Consider the following 23,696-nt stretch of genomic DNA (forward strand, 5'->3'; position numbering starts at 1 on the left):
TCTAACCTTCAGCTATAAACTATAATAATGTGAATGACCGTCTAACCTTCAGCTGTAAACTATAATAATGTCCATCTAACCTTCAGCTGTAAACTATAATAATGACCATCTAACCTTCAGCTGTAAACTATAATAATGACCGTCTAACCTTCAGCTGTATACTATAATAATGACCGTCTAACCTTCAGCTGTATACTATAATAATGACCATCTAACCTTCAGCTGTAAACTATAATAATGACCATCTAACCTTCAGCTATAAACTATAATAATGACCATCTAACCTTCAGCTGTAAACTATAATAATGACCATCTAACCTTCAGCTATAAACTATAATAATGTGAATGACCATCTAACCTTCAGCTGTAAACTATAATAATGACCATCTAACCTTCAGCTATAAACTATAATAATGACCATCTAACCTTCAGCTGTAAACTATAATAATGACCGTCTAACCTTCAGCTGTAAACTATAATAATGACCGTCTAACCTTCAGCTGTATACTATAATAATGACCGTCTAACCTTCAGCTGTATACTATAATAATGACCGTCTAACCTTCAGCTGTATACTATAATAATGACCATCTAACCTTCAGCTGTAAACTATAATAATGACCATCTAACCTTCAGCTGTAAACTATAATAATGACCATCTAACCTTCAGCTGTAAACTATAATAATGACCGTCTAACCTTCAGCTGTATACTATAATAATGACCGTCTAACCTTCAGCTGTAAACTATAATAATGTGAATGACCATCTAACCTTCAGCTGTAAACTATAATAATGACCATCTAACCTTCAGCTGTAAACTATAATAATGACCATCTAACCTTCAGCTGTAAACTATAATAATGACCATCTAACCTTCAGCTGTATACTATAATAATGTGAATGACCATCTAACCTTCAGCTGTAAACTATAATAATGACCATCTAACCTTCAGCTGTAAACTATAATAATGACCGTCTAACCTTCAGCTGTATACTATAATAATGACCGTCTAACCTTCAGCTGTAAACTATAATAATGTGAATGACCATCTAACCTTCAGCTGTAAACTATAATAATGACCGTCTAACCTTCAGCTGTAAACTATAATAATGTGAATGACCATCTAACCTTCAGCTGTAAACTATAATAATGACCATCTAACCTTCAGCTGTAAACTATAATAATGTGAATGACCATCTAACCTTCAGCTGTAAACTATAATAATGACCATCTAACCTTCAGCTGTAAACTATAATAATGACCGTCTAACCTTCAGCTGTAAACTATAATAATGTGAATGACCATCTAACCTTCAGCTGTAAACTATAATAATGTGAATGACCATCTAACCTTCAGCTGTAAACTTTAATAATGTGAATGACCGTCTAACCTTCAGCTGTAAACTATAATAATGACCATCTAACCTTCAGCTGTAAACTATAATAATGACCATCTAACCTTCAGCTGTAAACTATAATAATGACCGTCTAACCTTCAGCTGTATACTATAATAATGACCGTCTAACCTTCAGCTGTATACTATAATAATGACCATCTAACCTTCAGCTGTAAACTATAATAATGACCATCTAACCTTCAGCTATAAACTATAATAATGACCATCTAACCTTCAGCTGTAAACTATAATAATGACCATCTAACCTTCAGCTATAAACTATAATAATGTGAATGACCATCTAACCTTCAGCTGTAAACTATAATAATGACCATCTAACCTTCAGCTATAAACTATAATAATGACCGTCTAACCTTCAGCTGTAAACTATAATAATGACCGTCTAACCTTCAGCTGTATACTATAATAATGACCGTCTAACCTTCAGCTGTATACTATAATAATGACCGTCTAACCTTCAGCTGTATACTATAATAATGACCATCTAACCTTCAGCTGTAAACTATAATAATGACCATCTAACCTTCAGCTGTAAACTATAATAATGACCATCTAACCTTCAGCTGTAAACTATAATAATGACCGTCTAACCTTCAGCTGTATACTATAATAATGACCGTCTAACCTTCAGCTGTAAACTATAATAATGTGAATGACCATCTAACCTTCAGCTGTAAACTATAATAATGACCATCTAACCTTCAGCTGTAAACTATAATAATGACCATCTAACCTTCAGCTGTAAACTATAATAATGACCATCTAACCTTCAGCTGTATACTATAATAATGTGAATGACCATCTAACCTTCAGCTGTAAACTATAATAATGACCATCTAACCTTCAGCTGTAAACTATAATAATGACCGTCTAACCTTCAGCTGTAAACTATAATAATGACCGTCTAACCTTCAGCTGTATACTATAATAATGACCGTCTAACCTTCAGCTGTAAACTATAATAATGTGAATGACCATCTAACCTTCAGCTGTAAACTATAATAATGACCGTCTAACCTTCAGCTGTAAACTATAATAATGTGAATGACCATCTAACCTTCAGCTGTAAACTATAATAATGTGAATGACCATCTAACCTTCAGCTGTAAACTATAATAATGTGAATGACCGTCTAACCTTCAGCTGTAAACTATAATAATGACCATCTAACCTTCAGCTGTAAACTATAATAATGACCATCTAACCTTCAGCTGTAAACTATAATAATGTGAATGACCATCAGCTACATGAATATTGGGCTATTGACCAACAGTCTACGTTAATATAGTGTCTTCCAGCTGATATACAGTATGTTAATATAGTGTTGTGTTTAAAGCTGAGGCTCGTCCCCACGGCCTGGTCTTACAGGAGGACATCTGGGATGCTGACATTGACCTCCACCAGAAACTGCTCCGACGCTGGACAGAGCTGAAAGATCGCTCGGGACATCAGTGAGTCTGACATCTCTCTGGCTGAGGCCTGAACGGCACCCTGTTCTCTATATAGTGCAGCACTTGTCACCTGGGCCCTATATAAGGCCTAGGTGACAAGTGCTGCACTATATAGGGCCCAGGTGACGTTAAGCCACTATATAGGGCCTAGGTGACAAGTGCTGCACTATAAAGGGCCCAGGTGACGTTAAGCCACTATATAGGGCCCAGGTGACAAGTGCTGCACTATATAGGGCCCAGGTGACAAGTGCTGCACTATATAGGGCCCAGGTGACGTTAAGCCACTATATAGGGCCCAGGTGACAAGTGCTGCACTATATAGGGCCCAGGTGACAAGTGCTGCACTATATAGGGCCCAGGTGACAAGTACTACACTATATAGGGCCCAGGTGACAAGTACTACACTATATAGGGCCCAGGTGACAAGTGCTGCACTATAAAGGGCCCAGGTGACGTTAAGCCACTATATAGGGCCCAGGTGACAAGTACTACACTATATAGGGCCTAGGTGACAAGTACTACACTATATAGGGCCCAGGTGACAAGTACTACACTATATAGGGCCCAGGTGACAAGTACTACACTATATAGGGCCTAGGTGACAAGTACTACACTATATAGGGCCCAGGTGACAAGTACTGCACTATATAGGGCCCAGGTGACAAGTACTACACTATATAGGGCCTAGGTGACAAGTACTACACTATATAGGGCCCAGGTGACAAGTGCTGCACTATATAGGGCCCAGGTGACAAGTGCTGCACTATATAGGGCCCAGGTGACAAGTACTACACTATATAGGGCCTAGGTGACAAGTACTACACTATATAGGGCCCAGGTGACAAGTGCTGCACTATATAGGGCCCAGGTGACAAGTGCTGCACTATATAGGGCCCAGGTGACAAGTACTACACTATATAGGGCCTAGGTGACAAGTACTACACTATATAGGGCCCAGGTGACAAGTACTACACTATATAGGGCCTAGGTGACAAGTACTACAGTATATAGGGCCTAGGTGACAAGTGCTGCACTATATAGGGCCCAGGTGACGTTAAGCCACTATATAGGGCCTAGGTGACAAGTGCTGCACTATAAAGGGCCCAGGTGACGTTAAGCCACTATATAGGGCCCAGGTGACAAGTGCTGCACTATATAGGGCCCAGGTGACAAGTGCTGCACTATAAAGGGCCCAGGTGACGTTAAGCCACTATATAGGGCCCAGGTGACAAGTGCTGCACTATATAGGGCCCAGGTGACAAGTGCTGCACTATATAGGGCCCAGGTGACAAGTGCTGCACTATATAGGGCCCAGGTGACAAGTACTACACTATATAGGGCCCAGGTGACAAGTACTACACTATATAGGGCCCAGGTGACAAGTGCTGCACTATAAAGGGCCCAGGTGACGTTAAGCCACTATATAGGGCCCAGGTGACAAGTACTACACTATATAGGGCCTAGGTGACAAGTACTACACTATATAGGGCCCAGGTGACAAGTACTACACTATATAGGGCCCAGGTGACAAGTACTACACTATATAGGGCCTAGGTGACAAGTACTACACTATATAGGGCCTAGGTGACAAGTACTGCACTATATAGGGCCCAGGTGACAAGTACTACACTATATAGGGCCTAGGTGACAAGTACTACACTATATAGGGCCTAGGTGACAAGTACTACACTATATAGGGCCTAGGTGACAAGTACTGCACTATATAGGGCCTAGGTGACAAGTGCTGCACTATATAGGGCCCAGGTGACAAGTACTACACTATATAGGGCCTAGGTGACAAGTGCTGCACTATATAGGGCCCAGGTGACAAGTACTACACTATATAGGGCCTAGGTGACAAGTACTACACTATATAGGGCCTAGGTGACAAGTACTGCACTATATAGGGCCTAGGTGACAAGTGCTGCACTATATAGGGCCTAGGTGACAAGTGCTGCACTATATAGGGCCCAGGTGACGTTAAGCCACTATATAGGGCCTAGGTGACAAGTGCTGCACTATATAGGGCCTAGGTGACAAGTGCTGCACTATATAGGGCCCAGGTGACGTTAAGCCACTATATAGGGCCTAGGTGACAAGTACTACACTATATAGGGCCTAGGTGACAAGTACTGCACTATATAGGGCCTAGGTGACAAGTGCTGCACTATATAGTGGCTTAATGTCACCTGGGCCCTATATAGTGCAGTACTTTGAAGTACAGTCCCTGAAGATGTTTATCTTCTCTTCTGTGACCCCCGAAAACATCAAAATGAAGTAATTACAACCACAAACTTGCTGATGTCTTTCCAATTGTTACAAACAAACAACGCTTCAAATGGAAGTGGTCTCTCCAGTCTATAGGGAACAGGGTGCCCATACTGTAGGTCTCTCCAGTCTATAGGGAACAGGGTGCCCATAGGTCTCTCCAGTCTATAGGGAACAGGGTGCCCATACTGTAGGTCTCTCCAGTCTATAGGGAACAGGGTGCCCATACTGTAGGTCTCTCCAGTCTATAGGGAACAGGGTGCCCATACTGTAGGTCTCTCCAGTCTATAGGGAACAGGGTGCCAATAGGTCTCCAGTCTATAGGGAACAGGGTGCCCATACTGTAGGTCTCTCCAGTCTATAGGGAACAGGGTGCCCATACTGTAGGTCTCTCCAGTCTATAGGGAACAGGGTGCCCATACTGTAGGTCTCTCCAGTCTATAGGAAACAGGGTGCCCATACTGTAGGTCTCTCCAGTCTATAGGGAACAGGGTGCCCATACTGTAGGTCTCTCCAGTCTATAGGGAACAGGGTGCCCATACTGTAGGTCTCTCCAGTCTATAGGGAACAGGGTGCCCATACTGTAGTCTCTCCAGTCTCAGGGTGCCCCAGTCAGTCTATAGGGAACAGGGTGCCCATAGGTCTCTCCAGTCTATAGGGAACAGGGTGCCCATACTGTAGGTCTCTCCAGTCTATAGGGAACAGGGTGCCCATACTGTAGGTCTCTCCAGTCTATAGGGAACAGGGTGCCCATACTGTAGGTCTCTCCAGTCTCTGCCCAGTCTATAGGGAACAGGGTGCCCATACTGTAGGTCTCTCCAGTCTATAGGGAACATGGTGCCCATAGGGAACAGGGTGCCCATACTGTAGGTCTCTCCAGTCTATAGGGAACAGGGTGCCCATACTGTAGGTCTCTCCAGTCTATAGGGAACAGGGTGCCCATACTGTAGGTCTCTCCAGTCTATAAGGAACAGGGTGCCCATAGGATGCACATAACTCTGTCTTCTCTTGATCATATGTGACAGTGCTGCGTTGGTGCAGACAGTAGTCCTGAGTGTCCTGATGTTTGTCTTTGTATAAAGAGTTGAGGCGGTGTTTGAAGTCAGCACAGATCTTCAGGAGACGGTCCAGGCAACAATAACAGCCCAACAGACCTGGCCGTCGCTGGTTAACGCCTCACAACAAATCACGTTTCCCCTCACCAATGCCAATAGCTCCTCTGTGAGTACAGTACACAAACATACACTATATAAACATACACTATACAAACATACTTTCGAAAAGTAGTCAGTCTTTTTCCCAAAAACATTTACGTTACAGCCTTATTCTATAATGGATTAAATAACTAAAAAATCTCATCAATCTACGCACAATACCCCATAATGACATTTAAAAACAATATGTATTTTAAATAAAAAAAGTCCTTATTTATGTAAGTATATTCAGTCCATTTAATATTAGATTCAAAATTGAGCTCATGTGCATCCTGTTTCCATTGATCATCCTTGAGATGTTTTTACAACTTGATTGGAGTCCACCTGTGGTAAATTCAATTGATTGGACATGATTTGGAAAGACACACACCTGACTATATAAGGTCCCACAGTTGTCAGAGCAAAAACCAAGCCATGAGGTCGAAGGAATTGTCCGTAGAGCTCCGAGACAGGATTGTGTCGAGGCACAGATCTGGGGAAGGGTACCAAAACATTTCTGCAGCATTGAAGGTCTCCAAGAACACAGTAGTCTCCATCATTCTTAAATGGAAGAAGTTTGGAACCACCAAGACTCTTCCTAGAGCTGGCCGTCCGGCCAAACTGAGCAATCGGGGGAGAAGGGCCTTGGTCAGGGAGGTGTCCAAGAACCCAATGGTCACTCTGACAGAGTTCCAGAGTTCCTCTGTGGAGATGGGAGAACCTTCCAGAAGGACAACCATCTCTGCAGTACTTCACCAATCAGGCCTTTATGGTAGAGTGTCCAGATGGTAGCCACTCCTCAGTAAAAGGCACATGACAGCCCGCTTGGAGTTTGCCAAAAGGCACCTAAAGACACTCAGACCATTAGAAACAAGATTCTCTGGTTTGATGAAACCAAGATTGAACTCGTTGGCCTGAATGCCAAGCGTCACGTCTGGAGGAAACCTGGCAACATCCCTACGCATGGTGGTGGCAGCATCATGCTGTGGGGAAGTTTTTCAGAGGCAGGAACTGGGAGACTAGTCAGGATCGAGGGAAAGATGAACAGAGCAAAGTACAGAGAGATCCTTGATGAAACCCTGCTCCAGAGCGCTCAGTACCTCAGACTGGGGAGAAGATTAACCTTCCAATATTACAACGACCCTAAGCACATTGGCAAGACAACACAGGAGTGGCTTCGGGACAAGTCTCTGAATGTCCTTGACTGGCTCAGCCAGAGGCCGGAGGACTTGAACCTCTGGAGAGCCCTGAAAATAGCTGTGCAGCGATGCTCCCCATCCAACCTGACAGAGCTTGAGAGGATCTGCAGAGAAGAACAGGAGAAACTCCCCAAATACAGGTGTGCCAAGCTTGTAGCGTCATACCCCAGAAGACTCATGGCTGTAATCGCTGCCAAAAGTGCTTCAACAAAGTACTGAGTAAAGGTTCTGAATATTTATGTAATATTTCAGTGTTATTTTTAATACATTTGCAAAAATGTATAAAAAAACTGTTTTTGCAGTGTCATAATGGTGTATTGTGGGTAGAGTAATCCATTTTAGAATCAGGCTGTAACGTAACAAAATGTGGAAAAAGTCAAGTGGTCTGAATACTTTCCGAATGCACTACACACACACACACATTTCACTGACTCTCTCGCTCTGGTCTCTCGCTCTCTCATCTCTTATCCTTGTGTGTCTTACAGGAGACAGAGGTTGTTCTAGAGAACCCAGCAGATGTCCCAGTGTATGTCCAGATCCTTCCTCTGGCGCTCTACCCGAACCCCTCCGTGTTTGCTGGGAAACTCAGCGACAGGTATGAAGTGGCACCTAGCTGCCTGGTGGTGCACACCGTGTGGCTCTGATACAGTACATTAATTAGATATCAGCTATCTATGCTGCCATGCTGCTGTTCCAGTTTCAACTGACCTGAGCCCTAGGACCATGCCCCAGGACTACCTGACATGATGACTCCTTGCTGTCCCCAGTCCACCTGGCCATGCTGCTGCTCCAGTTTCAACTTCCACCTGACTGTGCTGCTGCTCCAGTTTCAACTGTTCTGCCTTATTATTATTCGACCATGCTGGTCATTTATGAACATTTGAACATCTTGGCCATGTTCTGTTATAATCTCCACCCGGCACAGCCAGAAGAGGACTGGCCACCCCTCATAGCCTGGTTCCTCTCTAGGTTTCTTCCTAGGTTTTGGCCTTTCTAGGGAGTTTTTCCTAGCCACCGTGCTTCTACACCTGCATTGCTTGCTGTTTGGGGTTTTAGGCTGGGTTTCTGTACAGCACTTTGAGATATCAGCTGATGTACGAAGGGCTATATAAATAAATTTGATTTGATTTGATATCTGAGCAACCACCTCTCACAACCGAAGGCCTTTCTGTTGCTGTGTACCCGACACATTTTAGGGTGGAAATAAAGGAGGACCCTCACTGACTCTTATCTCTTTCCAGCTTCCCACTGGGAAAGTTGTCTGACATCGACACAAATTCACTGGAATTTCAGGTCAACAGAAACCTAGTAAGTAGTGCAGAATAGTACTTGAGTTCTCTGTGACCCTGTTGTACAGTACTGCCAGTGTTACCTAGCTGGAACAACATTCATAGCCAATTACAAGTCATTTATTGAAGAATTGTAAGAATTTTCGGTTGCAGTTTGTTTGGTGTCTTACTGCTATGCCTTAGTTTGTATGTATGTGTGTCTCTGTGTGTCTCTGTCCTCTCTGTGTGTCTCTGTCCTCTCTGTGTGTCTCTGTCCTCTCTGTGTGTCTTTGTCCTCTCTGTGTGTCTCTGTCCTCTCTGTGTGTCTCTGTCCTCTCTGACTACTCTGTGTGTCTCTGTCCTCTCTGCGTGTCTCTGTCCTCTCTGTGTGTCTCTGTCCTCTCTGTGTGTCTCTGACTACTATGTGTGTCTCTGTCCTCTCTGTGTGTCTCTGTCCTCTCTGTGTGTCTCTGTCCTCTCTGTGTGTCTCTGTCCTCTCTGTGTGTCTCTGTCCTCTCTGACTACTCTGTGTGTCTCTGTGTGTCTCTGTCCTCTCTGTGTGTCTCTGTCCTCTGTCCTCTGTGTCTCTCTGTCCTCTCTGTGTGTCTCTGTCCTCTCTGTGTGTCTCTGTCTTCTCTGTGTGTCTCTGTCCTCTCTGTGTGTCTCTTGTCCTCTCTGTGTGTCTCTTGTCCTCTCTGACTGCTCTGTGTGTCTCTTGTCCTCTCTGACTGCTCTGTGTGTCTCTGTCCGCTCTGTGTGTCTCTGTCCTCTCTGTGTGTCTCTTGTCCTCTCTGTGTGTCTCTTGACTGCTCTGTGTGTCTCTTGTCCTCTCTGTCCTCTCTGTGTGGCTCTGTCCTCTCTGACTGCTCTGTGTCTCCCTGTCCTCTCTGTGTCTCCCTGTCCTCTCTGTGTGTCTCTTGTCCTCTCTGACAGCTCTGTGTGTCTCTGTCCTCTCTGACTGCTCTGTGTGTCTCTGTCCTCTCTGACTGCTCTGTGTGTCTCTGTCCTCTCCCAGTCGTCTGTAATGAAGGGAAGCTCAGGGTTTGTGGAGGGCTCGACCAGACCGTTTGTCTACAGCGTGCTCCTGCAGCCTGGAGAGGTCAAGTCCTTCAGCCTGAGGTTCACTCCTTCCAGCAACCACTCTGTCTCCTCCCTGCTCATAGTCAGGTGGGTCAGTGGTATTGAGTATTACCCCCCCCCCATCCCTACACTGTGTCATATTCAGAGTATTACCCCCCCTCCATCCCTACACTGTGTCATATTCAGAGTATTACCCCCCCTACACTGTGTCATATTCAGAGTATTACCCCCCTACACTGTGTCATATTCAGAGTATTACCCCCCCCATCCCTACACTGTGTCATATTCAGAGTATTACCACCCCCATCCCTACACTGTCATATTCAGAGTATTACCCCCCCCATCCCTACACTGTGTCATATTCAGAGTATTACCCCCCCCTCCCCCCATCCCTACACTGTGTCATATTCAGAGTATTACCCCCATCCCTACACTATGTCATATTCCATCCCTACACTGTGTCATATTCAGACTGTGTATTACCCCCCATCCCTACACTGTGTCATATTCAGAGTATTACCCCCCATCCCTACACTGTGTCATATTCAGAGTATTACCCCCCATCCCTACACTGTGTCATATTCAGAGTATTACCCCCATCCCTACACTGTGTCATATTCAGAGTATTACCCCCATCCCTACACTGTGTCATATTCAGAGTATTACCCCCCATCCCTACACTGTGTCATATTCAGAGTATTAACCCCCCCCCCCATCCCTACACTGTGTCATATTCAGAGTATTACCCCCCATCCCTACACTGTGTCATATTCAGAGTATTCCCCCCCCATCCCTACACTGTGTCATATTCAGAGTATTCCCCCCCCATCCCTACACTGTGTCATATTCAGAGTATTACCCCCCATCCCTACACTGTGTCATATTCAGAGTATTACCCCCCATCCCTACACTGTCATATTCAGAGTATTACCCCCCCCCATCCCTACACTGTGTCATATTCAGAGTATTACCCCCCCCATCCCTACACTGTGTCATATTCAGAGTATTACTGTGTCATATTCCCCCCATCCCTACACTGTGTCATATTCAGAGTATTGCCCCCATCCCTACACTGTGTCATATTCAGAGTATTACCCCCCATCCCTACACTGTGTCATATTCAGAGTATTACCCCCATCCCTACACTGTGTCATATTCAGAGTATTCCCCCCATCCCTACACTGTGTCATATTCAGAGTATTACCCCCCCCATCCCTACACTGTGTCATATTCAGAGTATTACCCCCCCCATCCCTACACTGTGTCATATTCAGAGTATTCCCCCCCATCCCTACACTGTGTCATATTCAGTATTGCCCCCCCCATCCCTACACTGTGTCATATTCAGATTACCCCCCATCCCCACTGTGTCATCCCTACCCCATCCCTACACTGTGTCATATTCAGAGTATTACCCCCCATCCCTACACTGTGTCATATTCAGAGTATTACCCCCCATCCCTACACTGTGTCATATTCAGAGTATTACCCCCCATCCCTCCCACTGTGTCATATTCAGAGTATTACCCCCCATCCCTACACTGTGTCATATTCAGAGTATTACCCCCCCCATCCCTACACTGTGTCATATTCAGAGTATTACCCCCCATCCCTACACTGTGTCATATTCAGAGTATTACCCCCCATCCCTACACTGTGTCATATTCAGAGTATTACCCCCCCATCCCTACACTGTGTCATATTCAGAGTATTACCCCCCCCATCCCTACACTGTGTCATATTCAGAGTATTACCCCCCATCCCTACACTGTGTCATATTCAGAGTATTACCCCCCATCCCTACACTGTGTCATATTCAGAGTATTACCCCCCATCCCTACTGTCATATTCAGAGTATTACCCCCATCCCTACACTGTGTCATATTCAGAGTATTAACCCCCCATCCCTACACTGTGTCATATTCAGAGTATTAACCCCCCATCCCTACACTGTGTCATATTCAGAGTATTACCCCCCCCATCCCTACACTGTGTCATATTCAGAGTATTACCCCCCATCCCTACACTGTGTCATATTCAGAGTATTACCCCCCATCCCTACACTGTGTCATATTCAGTATTACCCCCATCCCTACACTGTGTCATATTCAGTACCCCCCATCCCTACACTGTGTCATATTCAGAGTATTACCCCCATCCCTACACTGTGTCATATTCAGAGTATTACCCCCCCATCCCTACACTGTGTCATATTCAGAGTATTACCCCCCATCCCTACACTGTGTCATATTCAGAGTATTACCCCCCATCCCTACACTGTGTCATATTCAGAGTATTGCCCCCCCCCCATCCCTACACTGTGTCATATTCAGAGTATTACCCCCATCCCTACACTGTGTCATATTCAGAGTATTACCCCCCATCCCTACACTGTGTCATATTCAGAGTATTACCCCCCATCCCTACACTGTGTCATATTCAGAGTATTACCCCCCCATCCCTACACTGTGTCATATTCAGAGTATTACCCCCCCATCCCTACACTGTGTCATATTCAGAGTATTACCCCCCATCCCTACACTGTGTCATATTCAGAGTATACCCCCCCCATCCCTACACTGTGTCATATTCAGAGTATTACCCCCCATCCCTACACTGTGTCATATTCAGAGTATTACCCCCCATCCCTACACTGTGTCATATTCAGAGTATTCCCCCCCATCCCCACTGTGTCATATTCCTACACTGTGTCATATTCAGAGTATTACTGTGTCCCCCCCCATCCCTACACTGTGTCATATTCAGAGTATTCCCCCCCATCCCTACACTGTGTCATATTCAGAGTATTACCCCCCATCCCTACACTGTGTCATATTCAGAGTATTACCCCCATCCCTACACTGTGTCATATTCAGAGTATTACCCCCCCATCCCTACACTGTGTCATATTCAGAGTATTGCCCCCCCATCCCTACACTGTGTCATATTCAGAGTATTACCCCCCATCCCTACACTGTGTCATATTCCCCCATCCCTACACTGTGTCATATTCAGAGTATTACCCCCCCCCCATCCCTACACTGTGTCATATTCAGAGTATTACCCCCCCCCCATCCCTACACTGTGTCATATTCAGAGTATTACCCCCCATCCCTACACTGTGTCATATTCAGAGTATTACCCCCATCCCTACACTGTGTCATATTCAGAGTATTACCCCCCCATCCCTACACTGTGTCATATTCAGAGTATTACCCCCCATCCCTACACTGTGTCATATTCAGAGTATTACCCCCCATCCCTACACTGTGTCATATTCATTAGTATCCCTACTGTGTCCCCCATCCCTACACTGTGTCATATTCAGAGTATTACCCCCCATCCCTACACTGTGTCATATTCAGAGTATTACCCCCCATCCCTACACTGTGTCATATTCAGAGTATTACCCCCCCCCCATCCCTACACTGTGTCATATTCAGAGTATTACCCCCCCCATCCCTACACTGTGTCATATTCAGAGTATTACCCCCCATCCCTACACTGTGTCATATTCAGAGTATTACCCCCCATCCCTACACTGTGTCATATTCAGAGTATTACCCCCCCCATCCCTACACTGTGTCATATTCACAGTCATATTACCCCCCATCCCTACACTGTGTCATATTCAGAGTATTACCCCCCCCATCCCTACACTGTGTCATATTCAGAGTATTACCCCCCCCATCCCTACACTGTGTCATATTCAGAGTATTACCTCCCCCATCCCTACACTGTGTCATATTCAGAGTATTGCCCCCCATCCCTACACTGTGTCATATTCAGAGTATTACCCCCCATCCCTACACTGTGTCATATTCAGAGTATTACTCCCCCATCCCTACACTGTGTCATATTCAGAGTATTACCCCCCATCCCTACACTGTGTCATATTCAGAGTATTACCCCCCATCCCTACACTGTGTCATATTCAGAGTATTACCCCCCATCCCTACACTGTGTCATATTCAGAGTATTACCCCCCATCCCTACACTGTGTCATATTCAGAGTACCCCCCATCCCCCCCCCATCCCTACACTGTGTCATATTCAGAGTATTACCCCCCATCCCTACACTGTGTCATATTCAGAGTATTACCCCCCATCCCTACACTGTCATATTCAGAGTATTACCCCCCCCATCCCTACACTGTGTCATATTCAGAGTATTACCCCCCATCCCTACACTGTGTCATATTCAGAGTATTACCCCCCCCATCCCTACACTGTGTCATATTCAGAGTATTACCCCCATCCCTACACTGTCATATTCAGAGTATTACCCCCCATCCCTACACTGTGTCATATTCAGAGTATTACCCCCCCCATCCCTACACTGTGTCATATTCATCCCTACACTGTGTCATATTAACCCCCCAGAGTCATTACCCCCCATCCCTACACTGTGTCATATTCAGAGTATTACCCCCCATCCCTACACTGTGTCATATTCAGAGTATTACCCCCATCCCTACACTGTGTCATATTCAGAGTATTACCCCCCATCCCTACACTGTGTCATATTCAGAGTATTACTCCCCCCCATCCCTACACTGTGTCATATTCAGAGTATTACCCCCCATCCCTACACTGTGTCATATTCAGAGTATTACCCCCCATCCCTACACTGTGTCATATTCAGAGTATTACCCCCCATCCCTACACTGTGTCATATTCAGAGTATTACCCCCCCCATCCCTACACTGTGTCATATTCAGAGTATTACCCCCCCATCCCTACACTGTGTCATATTCAGAGTATTACCCCCCCCATCCCTACACTGTGTCATATTCAGAGTATTACCCCCCCCATCCCTACACTGTGTCATATTACCCCCCCATCCCTACACTGTGTCATATTACCCCCCATCCCTACACTGTGTCATATTCAGATATTGCCCCCATCCCTACACTGTGTCATATTCAGAGTATTACCCCCCATCCCTACACTGTGTCATATTCAGAGTATTACCCCCCCATCCTACACTGTGTCATATTCAGAGTATTACCTCCCCCCATCCCTACACTGTGTCATATTCAGAGTATTACCCCCCATCCTACACTGTGTCATATTCAGAGTATTACTCTATCCCCCCATCCCTACACTGTGTCATATTCAGAGTATTACCCCCATCCCTACACTGTGTCATATTCAGAGTACCCCCCATCCCTACACTGTGTCATATTCAGAGTATTATCCCTACACCCCATCCCTACACTGTGTCATATTCAGAGTATTACCCCCATCCCTACACTGTGTCATATTCAGAGTATTACCCCCCATCCCTACACTGTGTCATATTCAGAGTATTACCCCCCATCCCTACACTGTGTCATATTCAGAGTATTACCCCCCATCCCTACACTGTGTCATATTCAGAGTATTACCCCCCCATCCCTACACTGTGTCATATTCAGAGTATTACCCCCCCATCCCTACACTGTGTCATATTCAGAGTATTACCCCCATCCCTACACTGTGTCATATTCAGAGTATTACCCCCATCCCTACACTGTGTCATATTCAGAGTATTACCCCCCATCCCTACACTGTGTCATATTCAGAGTATTACCCCCCATCCCTACACTGTGTCATATTCAGAGTATTACCCCCCATCCCTACACTGTGTCATATTCAGAGTATTACCCCCCATCCCTACACTGTGTCATATTCAGAGTATTACCCCCCATCCCTACACTGTGTCATATTCAGAGTATTACCCCCCATCCCTACACTGTGTCATATTCAGAGTATTACCCCCATCCCTACACTGTGTCATATTCAGAGTATTCCCCCCCCCATCCCTACACTGTGTCATATTCAGAGTATTACCCCCCATCCTACACTGTGTCATATTCAGAGTATTACCCCCATCCCTACACTGTGTCATATTCAGAGTATTACCCCCCCATCCCTACACTGTGTCATATTCAGAGTATTACCCCCCATCCCTACACTGTGTCATATTCAGAGTATTACCCCCCATCCCTACACTGTGTCATATTCAGAGTATTAACCCCCCATCCCTACACTGTGTCATATTCAGAGTATTACCCCCATCCCTACACTGTGTCATATTCAGAGTATTACCCCCATCCCCATCCCTACACTGTGTCATATTCAGAGTATTACCCCCCCCATCCCTACACTGTGTCATATTCAGAGTATTACCCCCCATCCCTACACTGTGTCATATTCAGAGTATTACCCCCCATCCCTACACTGTGTCATATTCAGAGTACCCCCATCCCTACCTGTGTCCCATCCCTACACTGTGTCATATTCAGAGTATTACCCCCCCCATCCCTACACTGTGTCATATTCAGTATTACCCCCCCATCCCTACACTGTGTCATATTCAGAGTATTACCCCCCTACACTGTGTCATATTCAGAGTATTACCCCCCATCCCTACACTGTGTCATATTCAGAGTATTACCCCCCATCCCTACACTGTGTCATATTCAGAGTATTACCCCCCATCCCTACACTGTGTCAGTATTACCCCCCCCATCCCTACACTGTGTCATATTCAGAGTATTACCCCCATCCCTACACTGTGTCATATTCAGAGTATTACCCCCCCCATCCCTACACTGTGTCATATTCAGAGTATTACCCCCCCATCCCTACACTGTGTCATATTCAGAGTATTACCCCCCCCATCCCTACACTGTGTCATATTCAGAGTATTACCCCCCCCATCCCTACACTGTGTCATATTCAGAGTATTACCCCCCCCATCCCTACACTGTGTCATATTCAGAGTATTACCCCCCATCCCTACACTGTGTCATATTCAGAGTATTACCCCCCCCATCCCTACACTGTGTCATATTCAGAGTATTGCCCCCCATCCCCCCCATCCCTACACTGTGTCATATTCAGAGTATTACCCCCCATCCCTACACTGTGTCATATTCAGAGTATTACCCCCATCCCTACACTGTGTCATATTCAGAGTATTGCCCCCCCATCCCTACACTGTGTCATATTCAGAGTATTACCCCCCCCATCCCTACACTGTGTCATATTCAGAGTATTACCCCCCCATCCCTACACTGTGTCATATTCAGAGTATTACCCCCCCCATCCCTACACTGTGTCATATTCAGAGTATTACCCCCATCCCTACACTGTGTCATATTCAGTATTACCCCCCCCATCCCTACACTGTGTCATATTCAGAGTATTACCCCCCATCCCTACACTGTGTCATATTCAGAGTATTACCCCCATCCCTACACTGTGTCATATTCAGAGTATTACCCCCCCCATCCCTACACTGTGTCATATTCAGAGTATTACCCCCCCCCATCCCTACACTGTGTCATATTCAGAGTATTACCCCCCATCCCTACACTGTGTCATATTCAGAGTATTACCCCCCCATCCCTACACTGTGTCATATTCAGAGTATTACCCCCATCCCTACACTGTGTCATATTCAGAGTATTACCCCCCCATCCCTACACTGTGTCATATTCAGAGTATTACCCCCCTCCCCCATCCCTACACTGTGTCATATTCAGAGTATTACCCCCCCCATCCCTACACTGTGTCATATTCAGAGTATTAACCCCCATCCCTACACCCCCATCCCTACACTGTGTCATATTCAGAGTATTACCCCCCATCCCTACACTGTGTCATATTCAGAGTATTACCCCCCCCCATCCCTACACTGTGTCATATTCAGAGTATTACCCCCCATCCCTACACTGTGTCATATTCAGAGTATTACCCCCCATCCCTACACTGTGTCATATTCAGAGTATTACCCCCCATCCCTACACTGTGTCATATTCAGAGTATTACCCCCCATCCCTACACTGTGTCATATTCAGAGTACCCCCCCATCCCTACACTGTGTCATATTCAGAGTATTACCCCCATCCCTACACTGTGTCATATTCCCATCCCTACACTGTGTCATATTCAGAGTATTACCCCCCATCCCTACACTGTGTCATATTCAGAGTATTACCCCCCATCCCTACACTGTGTCATATTCAGAGTATTACCCCCCCCATCCCTACACTGTGTCATATTCAGAGTATTTACATATTCAGAGTATTACCTCCCCCATCCCTACACTGTGTCATATTCAGAGTATTACCCCCCCATCCCTACACTGTGTCATATTCAGAGTATTACCCCCCATCCCTACACTGTGTCATATTCAGAGTATTACCCCCCATCCCTACACTGTGTCATATTCAGAGTATTATCCCCCCCATCCCTACACTGTGTCATATTCAGAGTATTACCCCCCATCCCTACACTGTGTCATATTCAGAGTATTACCCCCCATCCCTACACTGTGTCATATCATATTCACTGTGTCATAGTATTACCCCCCATCCCTACACTGTGTCATATTCAGAGTATTACCCCCATCCCTACACTGTGTCATATTCAGAGTATTACCCCCCATCCCTACACTGTGTCATATTCAGAGTATTACCCCCCCCATCCCTACACTGTGTCATATTCAGAGTATTACCCCCCATCCCTACACTGTGTCATATTCAGAGTATTACCCCCCCCATCCCTACACTGTGTCATATTCCCCCCCATCCCTACACTGTGTCATATTCAGAGTATTACCCCCCCATCCCTACACTGTGTCATATTCAGAGTATTACCCCCCATCCCTACACTGTGTCATATTCAGAGTATTACCCCCCCCATCCCTACACTGTGTCATATTCAGAGTATTACCCCCCCATCCCTACACTGTGTCATATTCAGAGTATTACCCCCCCCATCCCTACACTGTGTCATATTCAGAGTATTACCCCCATCCCTACACTGTGTCATATTCAGAGTATTACCCCCCATCCCTACACTGTGTCATATTCAGAGTATTACCCCATCCCTACCCCAGAGTATTACCCCCCCATCCCTACACTGTGTCATATTCAGAGTATTACCCCCCATCCCTACACTGTGTCATATTCAGAGTATTACCCCCCCCATCCCTACACTGTGTCATATTCAGAGTATTACCCCCCATCCCTACACTGTGTCATATTCAGAGTATTACCCCCCATCCCTACACTGTGTCATATTCAGAGTATTACCCCCATCCCTACACTGTGTCATATTCAGAGTATTACCCCCCCCCATCCCTACACTGTGTCATATTCAGAGTATTAGCCCCCCCATCCCTACACTGTCATATTCAGAGTATTACCCCCCATCCCTACACTGTCATATTCAGAGTACCCCCCATCCCTACACTGTGTCATATTCAGAGTATTACCCCCCTCCCCCCCATCCCTACACTGTGTCATATTCAGAGTATTACCCCCCATCCCTACACTGTGTCATATTCAGAGTATTACCCCCCATCCCTACACTGTGTCATATTCAGAGTATTACCCCCCATCCCTACACTGTGTCATATTCAGAGTATTACCCCCCCCATCCCTACACTGTGTCATATTCAGAGTATTACCCCCCATCCTACACTGTGTCATATTCAGAGTATTACCCCCCATCCCTACACTGTGTCATATTCAGAGTATTACCCCCCATCCCTGTGTCATATTCAGAGTATTACCCCCCCCATCCCTACACTGTGTCATATTCAGAGTATTACCCCCCCCATCCCTACACTGTGTCATATTCAGAGTATTAACCCCCCATCCCTACACTGTGTCATATTCAGAGTATTACCCCCCCATCCCTACACTGTGTCATATTCAGAGTATTACCCCCATCCCCATCCCTACACTGTGTCATATTCAGAGTATTAACCCCCATCCCTACACTGTGTCATATTCAGAGTATTACCCCCCATCCCTACACTGTGTCATATTCAGAGTATTACCCCCATCCCCATCCCTACACTGTCATATTCAGAGTATTACCCCCCCCTACACTGTCATATTCAGAGTATTACCCCCCCCATCCCTACACTGTCATATTCAGAGTATTACCCCCCCCATCCCTACACTGTGTCATATTCAGAGTATTACCCCCCATCCCTACACTGTCATATTCAGAGTATTACCCCCACCCCTACACTGTCATATTCAGAGTATTACCCCCCATCCCTACACTGTCATATTCAGAGTATTACCCCCCATCCCTACACTGTCATATTCAGAGTATTACCCCCCCCCCATCCCTACACTGTGTCATATTCAGAGTATTACCCCCATCCCTACACTGTCATATTCAGAGTATTACCCCCATCCCTACACTGTCATATTCAGAGTATTACCCCCCCATCCCTACACTGTCATATTCAGAGTATTACCCCCCTACACTGTCATATTCAGAGTATTACCCCCCCCATCCCTACACTGTCATATTCAGAGTATTACCCCCCATCCCTACACTGTGTCATATTCAGAGTCATATTCCCCCCCCCATCCCTACACTGTGTCATATTCAGAGTATTACCCCCATCCCCATCCCTACACTGTGTCATATTCAGAGTATTAACCCCCCTACACTGTCATATTCAGAGTATTACCCCCCTCCATCCCTACACTATCATATTCAGAGTATTACCCCCCATCCCTACACTGTGTCATATTCAGAGTATTATCCCCCCCATGTCTACTGTTGGAAATTAATTGATAGTGATTATTGTACTCTTTGATGTCAAGACTAGTTTGGCCGTCTTAGAGCCATGGCACAGTAGCTAGCTGTACTCTGAGTGTGTTGTTCCTAGTTGTATTTTTAGGAATAAACTGCCCCACTGTGTTGTCTTGTATTACAGGAACAACCTGACTGTGATAGATGTGATCGTGGTTCGTGGCCAGGGAACCACGGGAAGCCTGCAGGTAGCTGGGAAACTCCCTGGACCAGACAGCTCCCTTCGCTTCCAAATGACGGAGGCGTTGCTGAAGGACTGCGCAGAGAGTGAGTTACATACAGGGCCCAGTGGGTCGTTCCATCTCCTTTCAGGGGCCATGACACCCACCGTTCAGATTGGGCTGCAATACTTTCTGTACTTAAAATCAGATTAACGTTCCTGCTGCATTGTTTCGTTGAATTATAATTTGATCTCTGAGAAATTAAGCTAATTGATTGCACCCAAATTGCACATTTTTATTTATTTATATAATTCATATAATATTTAATAAATATAGTTTTTAACTTCTTATTTGGAGTTAACTTCTTTAACTCCAAAGAAATAGAAGTCCCCACACCAACAACGACTATATAGTATTAGTTCTCTGTGTCTGAGAAGGTTCCTGCTAGTAGTTGATATCTTTATTCAAGTATCGTGGTGGCAGCATCATGTTATGGGTATTCTTATCACCGGCAGGGACTGGTGAGTTTGTCAGGATCAAAAGAAATATGAAAGGAGCAAAGCCCAAGTAACAGAAATAGAGGAAAACCGGCCTCGGTCTTCTGAATACCTAATCCTGGGATAGTTTTATTTTTCATTGGGACAATTACACACATTGTAATGTGAAATACTCACCAGAATGGCTTTCCAATAGCTGTTAAAGTGTTCCCGAGGGGTACACCTCTTAGAAGGTTTGGATATTACAGTCCATCACTGATTCCCAACCGCATTTACTGAACTTTAGCAATTTCTCAAAAGAGTCTTTTTCAAAATTAACTCTGGGGGTGTGAAGACCACCACGTATTAACTCTGGGGGTGTGTAGACCACCACGTATTAACTCTGGGGGTGTGTAGACCACCACGTATTAACTCTGGGGGTATGAAGACCACCACGTATTAACTCTGGGGGTGTGTAGACCACCACGTATTAACTCTGGGGGTGTTTCTGCCACGTATTAACTCTGGGGGTGTTTCTGCCACGTATTAACTCTGGGGGTGTTTCTGCCACGTATTAACTCTGGGGGTGTGAAGACCACCACGTATTAACTCTGGGGGTGTGTGAAGACCTCCACGTATTAACTCTGGGGGTGTGAAGACCCCCGCGTATTAACTCTGGGGGTGTTTAGACCACCGCGTATTAACTCTGGGGTGTGAAGACCACCACATATTAACTCTGGGGTGTGTAGACCACCACGTATTAACTCTGGGGGTGTGAAGACCACCATGTATTAACTCTGGGGGTGTTTAGACCACCGCGTATTAACTCTGGGGGTGTGAAGACCACCACATATTAACTCTGGGGGTGTGTAGACCACCACGTATTAACTCTGGGGGTGTGAAGACCACCACGTATTAACTCTGGGGGTGTGTAGACCACCACGTATTAACTCTGGGGGTGTGTAGACCACCACGTATTAACTCTGGGGGTGTGAAGACCACCACGTATTAACTCTGGGGGTGTTTAGACCACCACGTATTAACTCTGGGGGTGTGAAGACCACCATGTATTAACTCTGGGGGTGTGTAGACCACCACGTATTAACTCTGGGGGTGTGAAGACCACCACGTATTAACTCTGGGGGTGTGTAGACCACCACGTATTAACTCTGGGGGTGTTTCTGCCACGTATTAACTCTGGGGGTGTGTAGACCACCGCGTATTAACTCTGGGGGTGTGAAGACCACCGCGTATTAACTCTGGGGGTGTTTCTGCCACGTATTAACTCTGGGGGTGTGTAGACCCCCACGTATTAACTCTGGGGGTGTGTAGACCACCGCGTATTAACTCTTCTGGGGGTGTTTCTGCCACGTATTAACTCTGGGGGTGTGTAGACCCCCACGTATTAACTCTGGGGGTGTGAAGACCCCCACGTATTAACTCTGGGGGTGTGTAGACCACCACGTATTAACTCTGGGGGTGTGTAGACCACCACGTATTAACTCTGGGGGTGTGAAGACCACCACGTATTAACTCTGGGGGTGTGAAGACCACCACGTATTAACTCTGGGGGTGTGTAGACCACCACGTATTAACTCTGGGGGTGTTTCTGCCACGTATTAACTCTGGGGGTGTGAAGACCACCGCGTATTAACTCTGGGGGTGTGAAGACCACCACATATTAACTCTGGGGGTGTGTAGACCACCACGTATTAACTCTGGGGGTGTGAAGACCACCATGTATTAACTCTGGGGGTGTTTAGACCACCGCGTATTAACTCTGGGGGTGTGAAGACCACCACATATTAACTCTGGGGGTGTGTAGACCACCACGTATTAACTCTGGGGGTGTGTAGACCACCACGTATTAACTCTGGGGGTGTGTAGACCACCACGTATTAACTCTGGGGGTGTGAAGACCACCACATATTAACTCTGGGGGTGTTTAGACCACCGCGTATTAACTCTGGGGGTGTTTAGACCACCACGTATTAACTCTGGGGGTGTGAAGACCACCATGTATTAACTCTGGGGGTGTGTAGACCACCACGTATTAACTCTGGGGGTGTGAAGACCACCACGTATTAACTCTGGGGGTGTGTAGACCACCACGTATTAACTCTGGGGGTGTTTCTGCCACGTATTAACTCTGGGGGTGTGTAGACCATCGCGTATTAACTCTGGGGGTGTGAAGACCACCGCGTATTAACTCTGGGGGTGTTTCTGCCACGTATTAACTCTGGGGGTGTGTAGACCCCCACGTATTAACTCTGGGGGTGTGTAGACCACCGCGTATTAACTCTTCTGGGGGTGTTTCTGCCACGTATTAACTCTGGGGTGTGTAGACCCCCACGTATTAACTCTGGGGGTGTGAAGACCCCCACGTATTAACTCTGGGGGTGTGTAGACCACCACGTATTAACTCTGGGGGTGTGTAGACCACCACGTATTAACTCTGGGGGTGTGAAGACCACCACGTATTAACTCTGGGGGTGTTTCTGCCACGTATTAACTCTGGGGGTGTGAAGACCACCACGTATTAACTCTGGGGGTGTGAAGACCCC

At 46.0% G+C, this 23,696-nt stretch overlaps 1 protein-coding gene across 1 annotated transcript in view; it reads left to right on the plus strand.

The window, feature by feature from the left end:
- Window positions 1-23,696, plus strand: part of tmem131 (transmembrane protein 131) — a 165,084-nt gene that overhangs the window by 83,038 nt on the left and 58,350 nt on the right. Inside the window, exons 18-23 of the mRNA XM_065009980.1 lie at window positions 2,756-2,870; window positions 6,221-6,359; window positions 8,016-8,125; window positions 8,772-8,838; window positions 9,814-9,965; window positions 20,620-20,762. Coding sequence (XP_064866052.1) covers window positions 2,756-2,870; window positions 6,221-6,359; window positions 8,016-8,125; window positions 8,772-8,838; window positions 9,814-9,965; window positions 20,620-20,762 — 726 coding nt within the window. The remainder of the gene's footprint in view (window positions 1-2,755; window positions 2,871-6,220; window positions 6,360-8,015; window positions 8,126-8,771; window positions 8,839-9,813; window positions 9,966-20,619; window positions 20,763-23,696) is intronic.

Source organism: Oncorhynchus nerka, linkage group LG25 (assembly GCF_034236695.1).
Source record: "Oncorhynchus nerka isolate Pitt River linkage group LG25, Oner_Uvic_2.0, whole genome shotgun sequence".
Lineage (NCBI taxonomy): Eukaryota > Metazoa > Chordata > Actinopteri > Salmoniformes > Salmonidae > Oncorhynchus > Oncorhynchus nerka.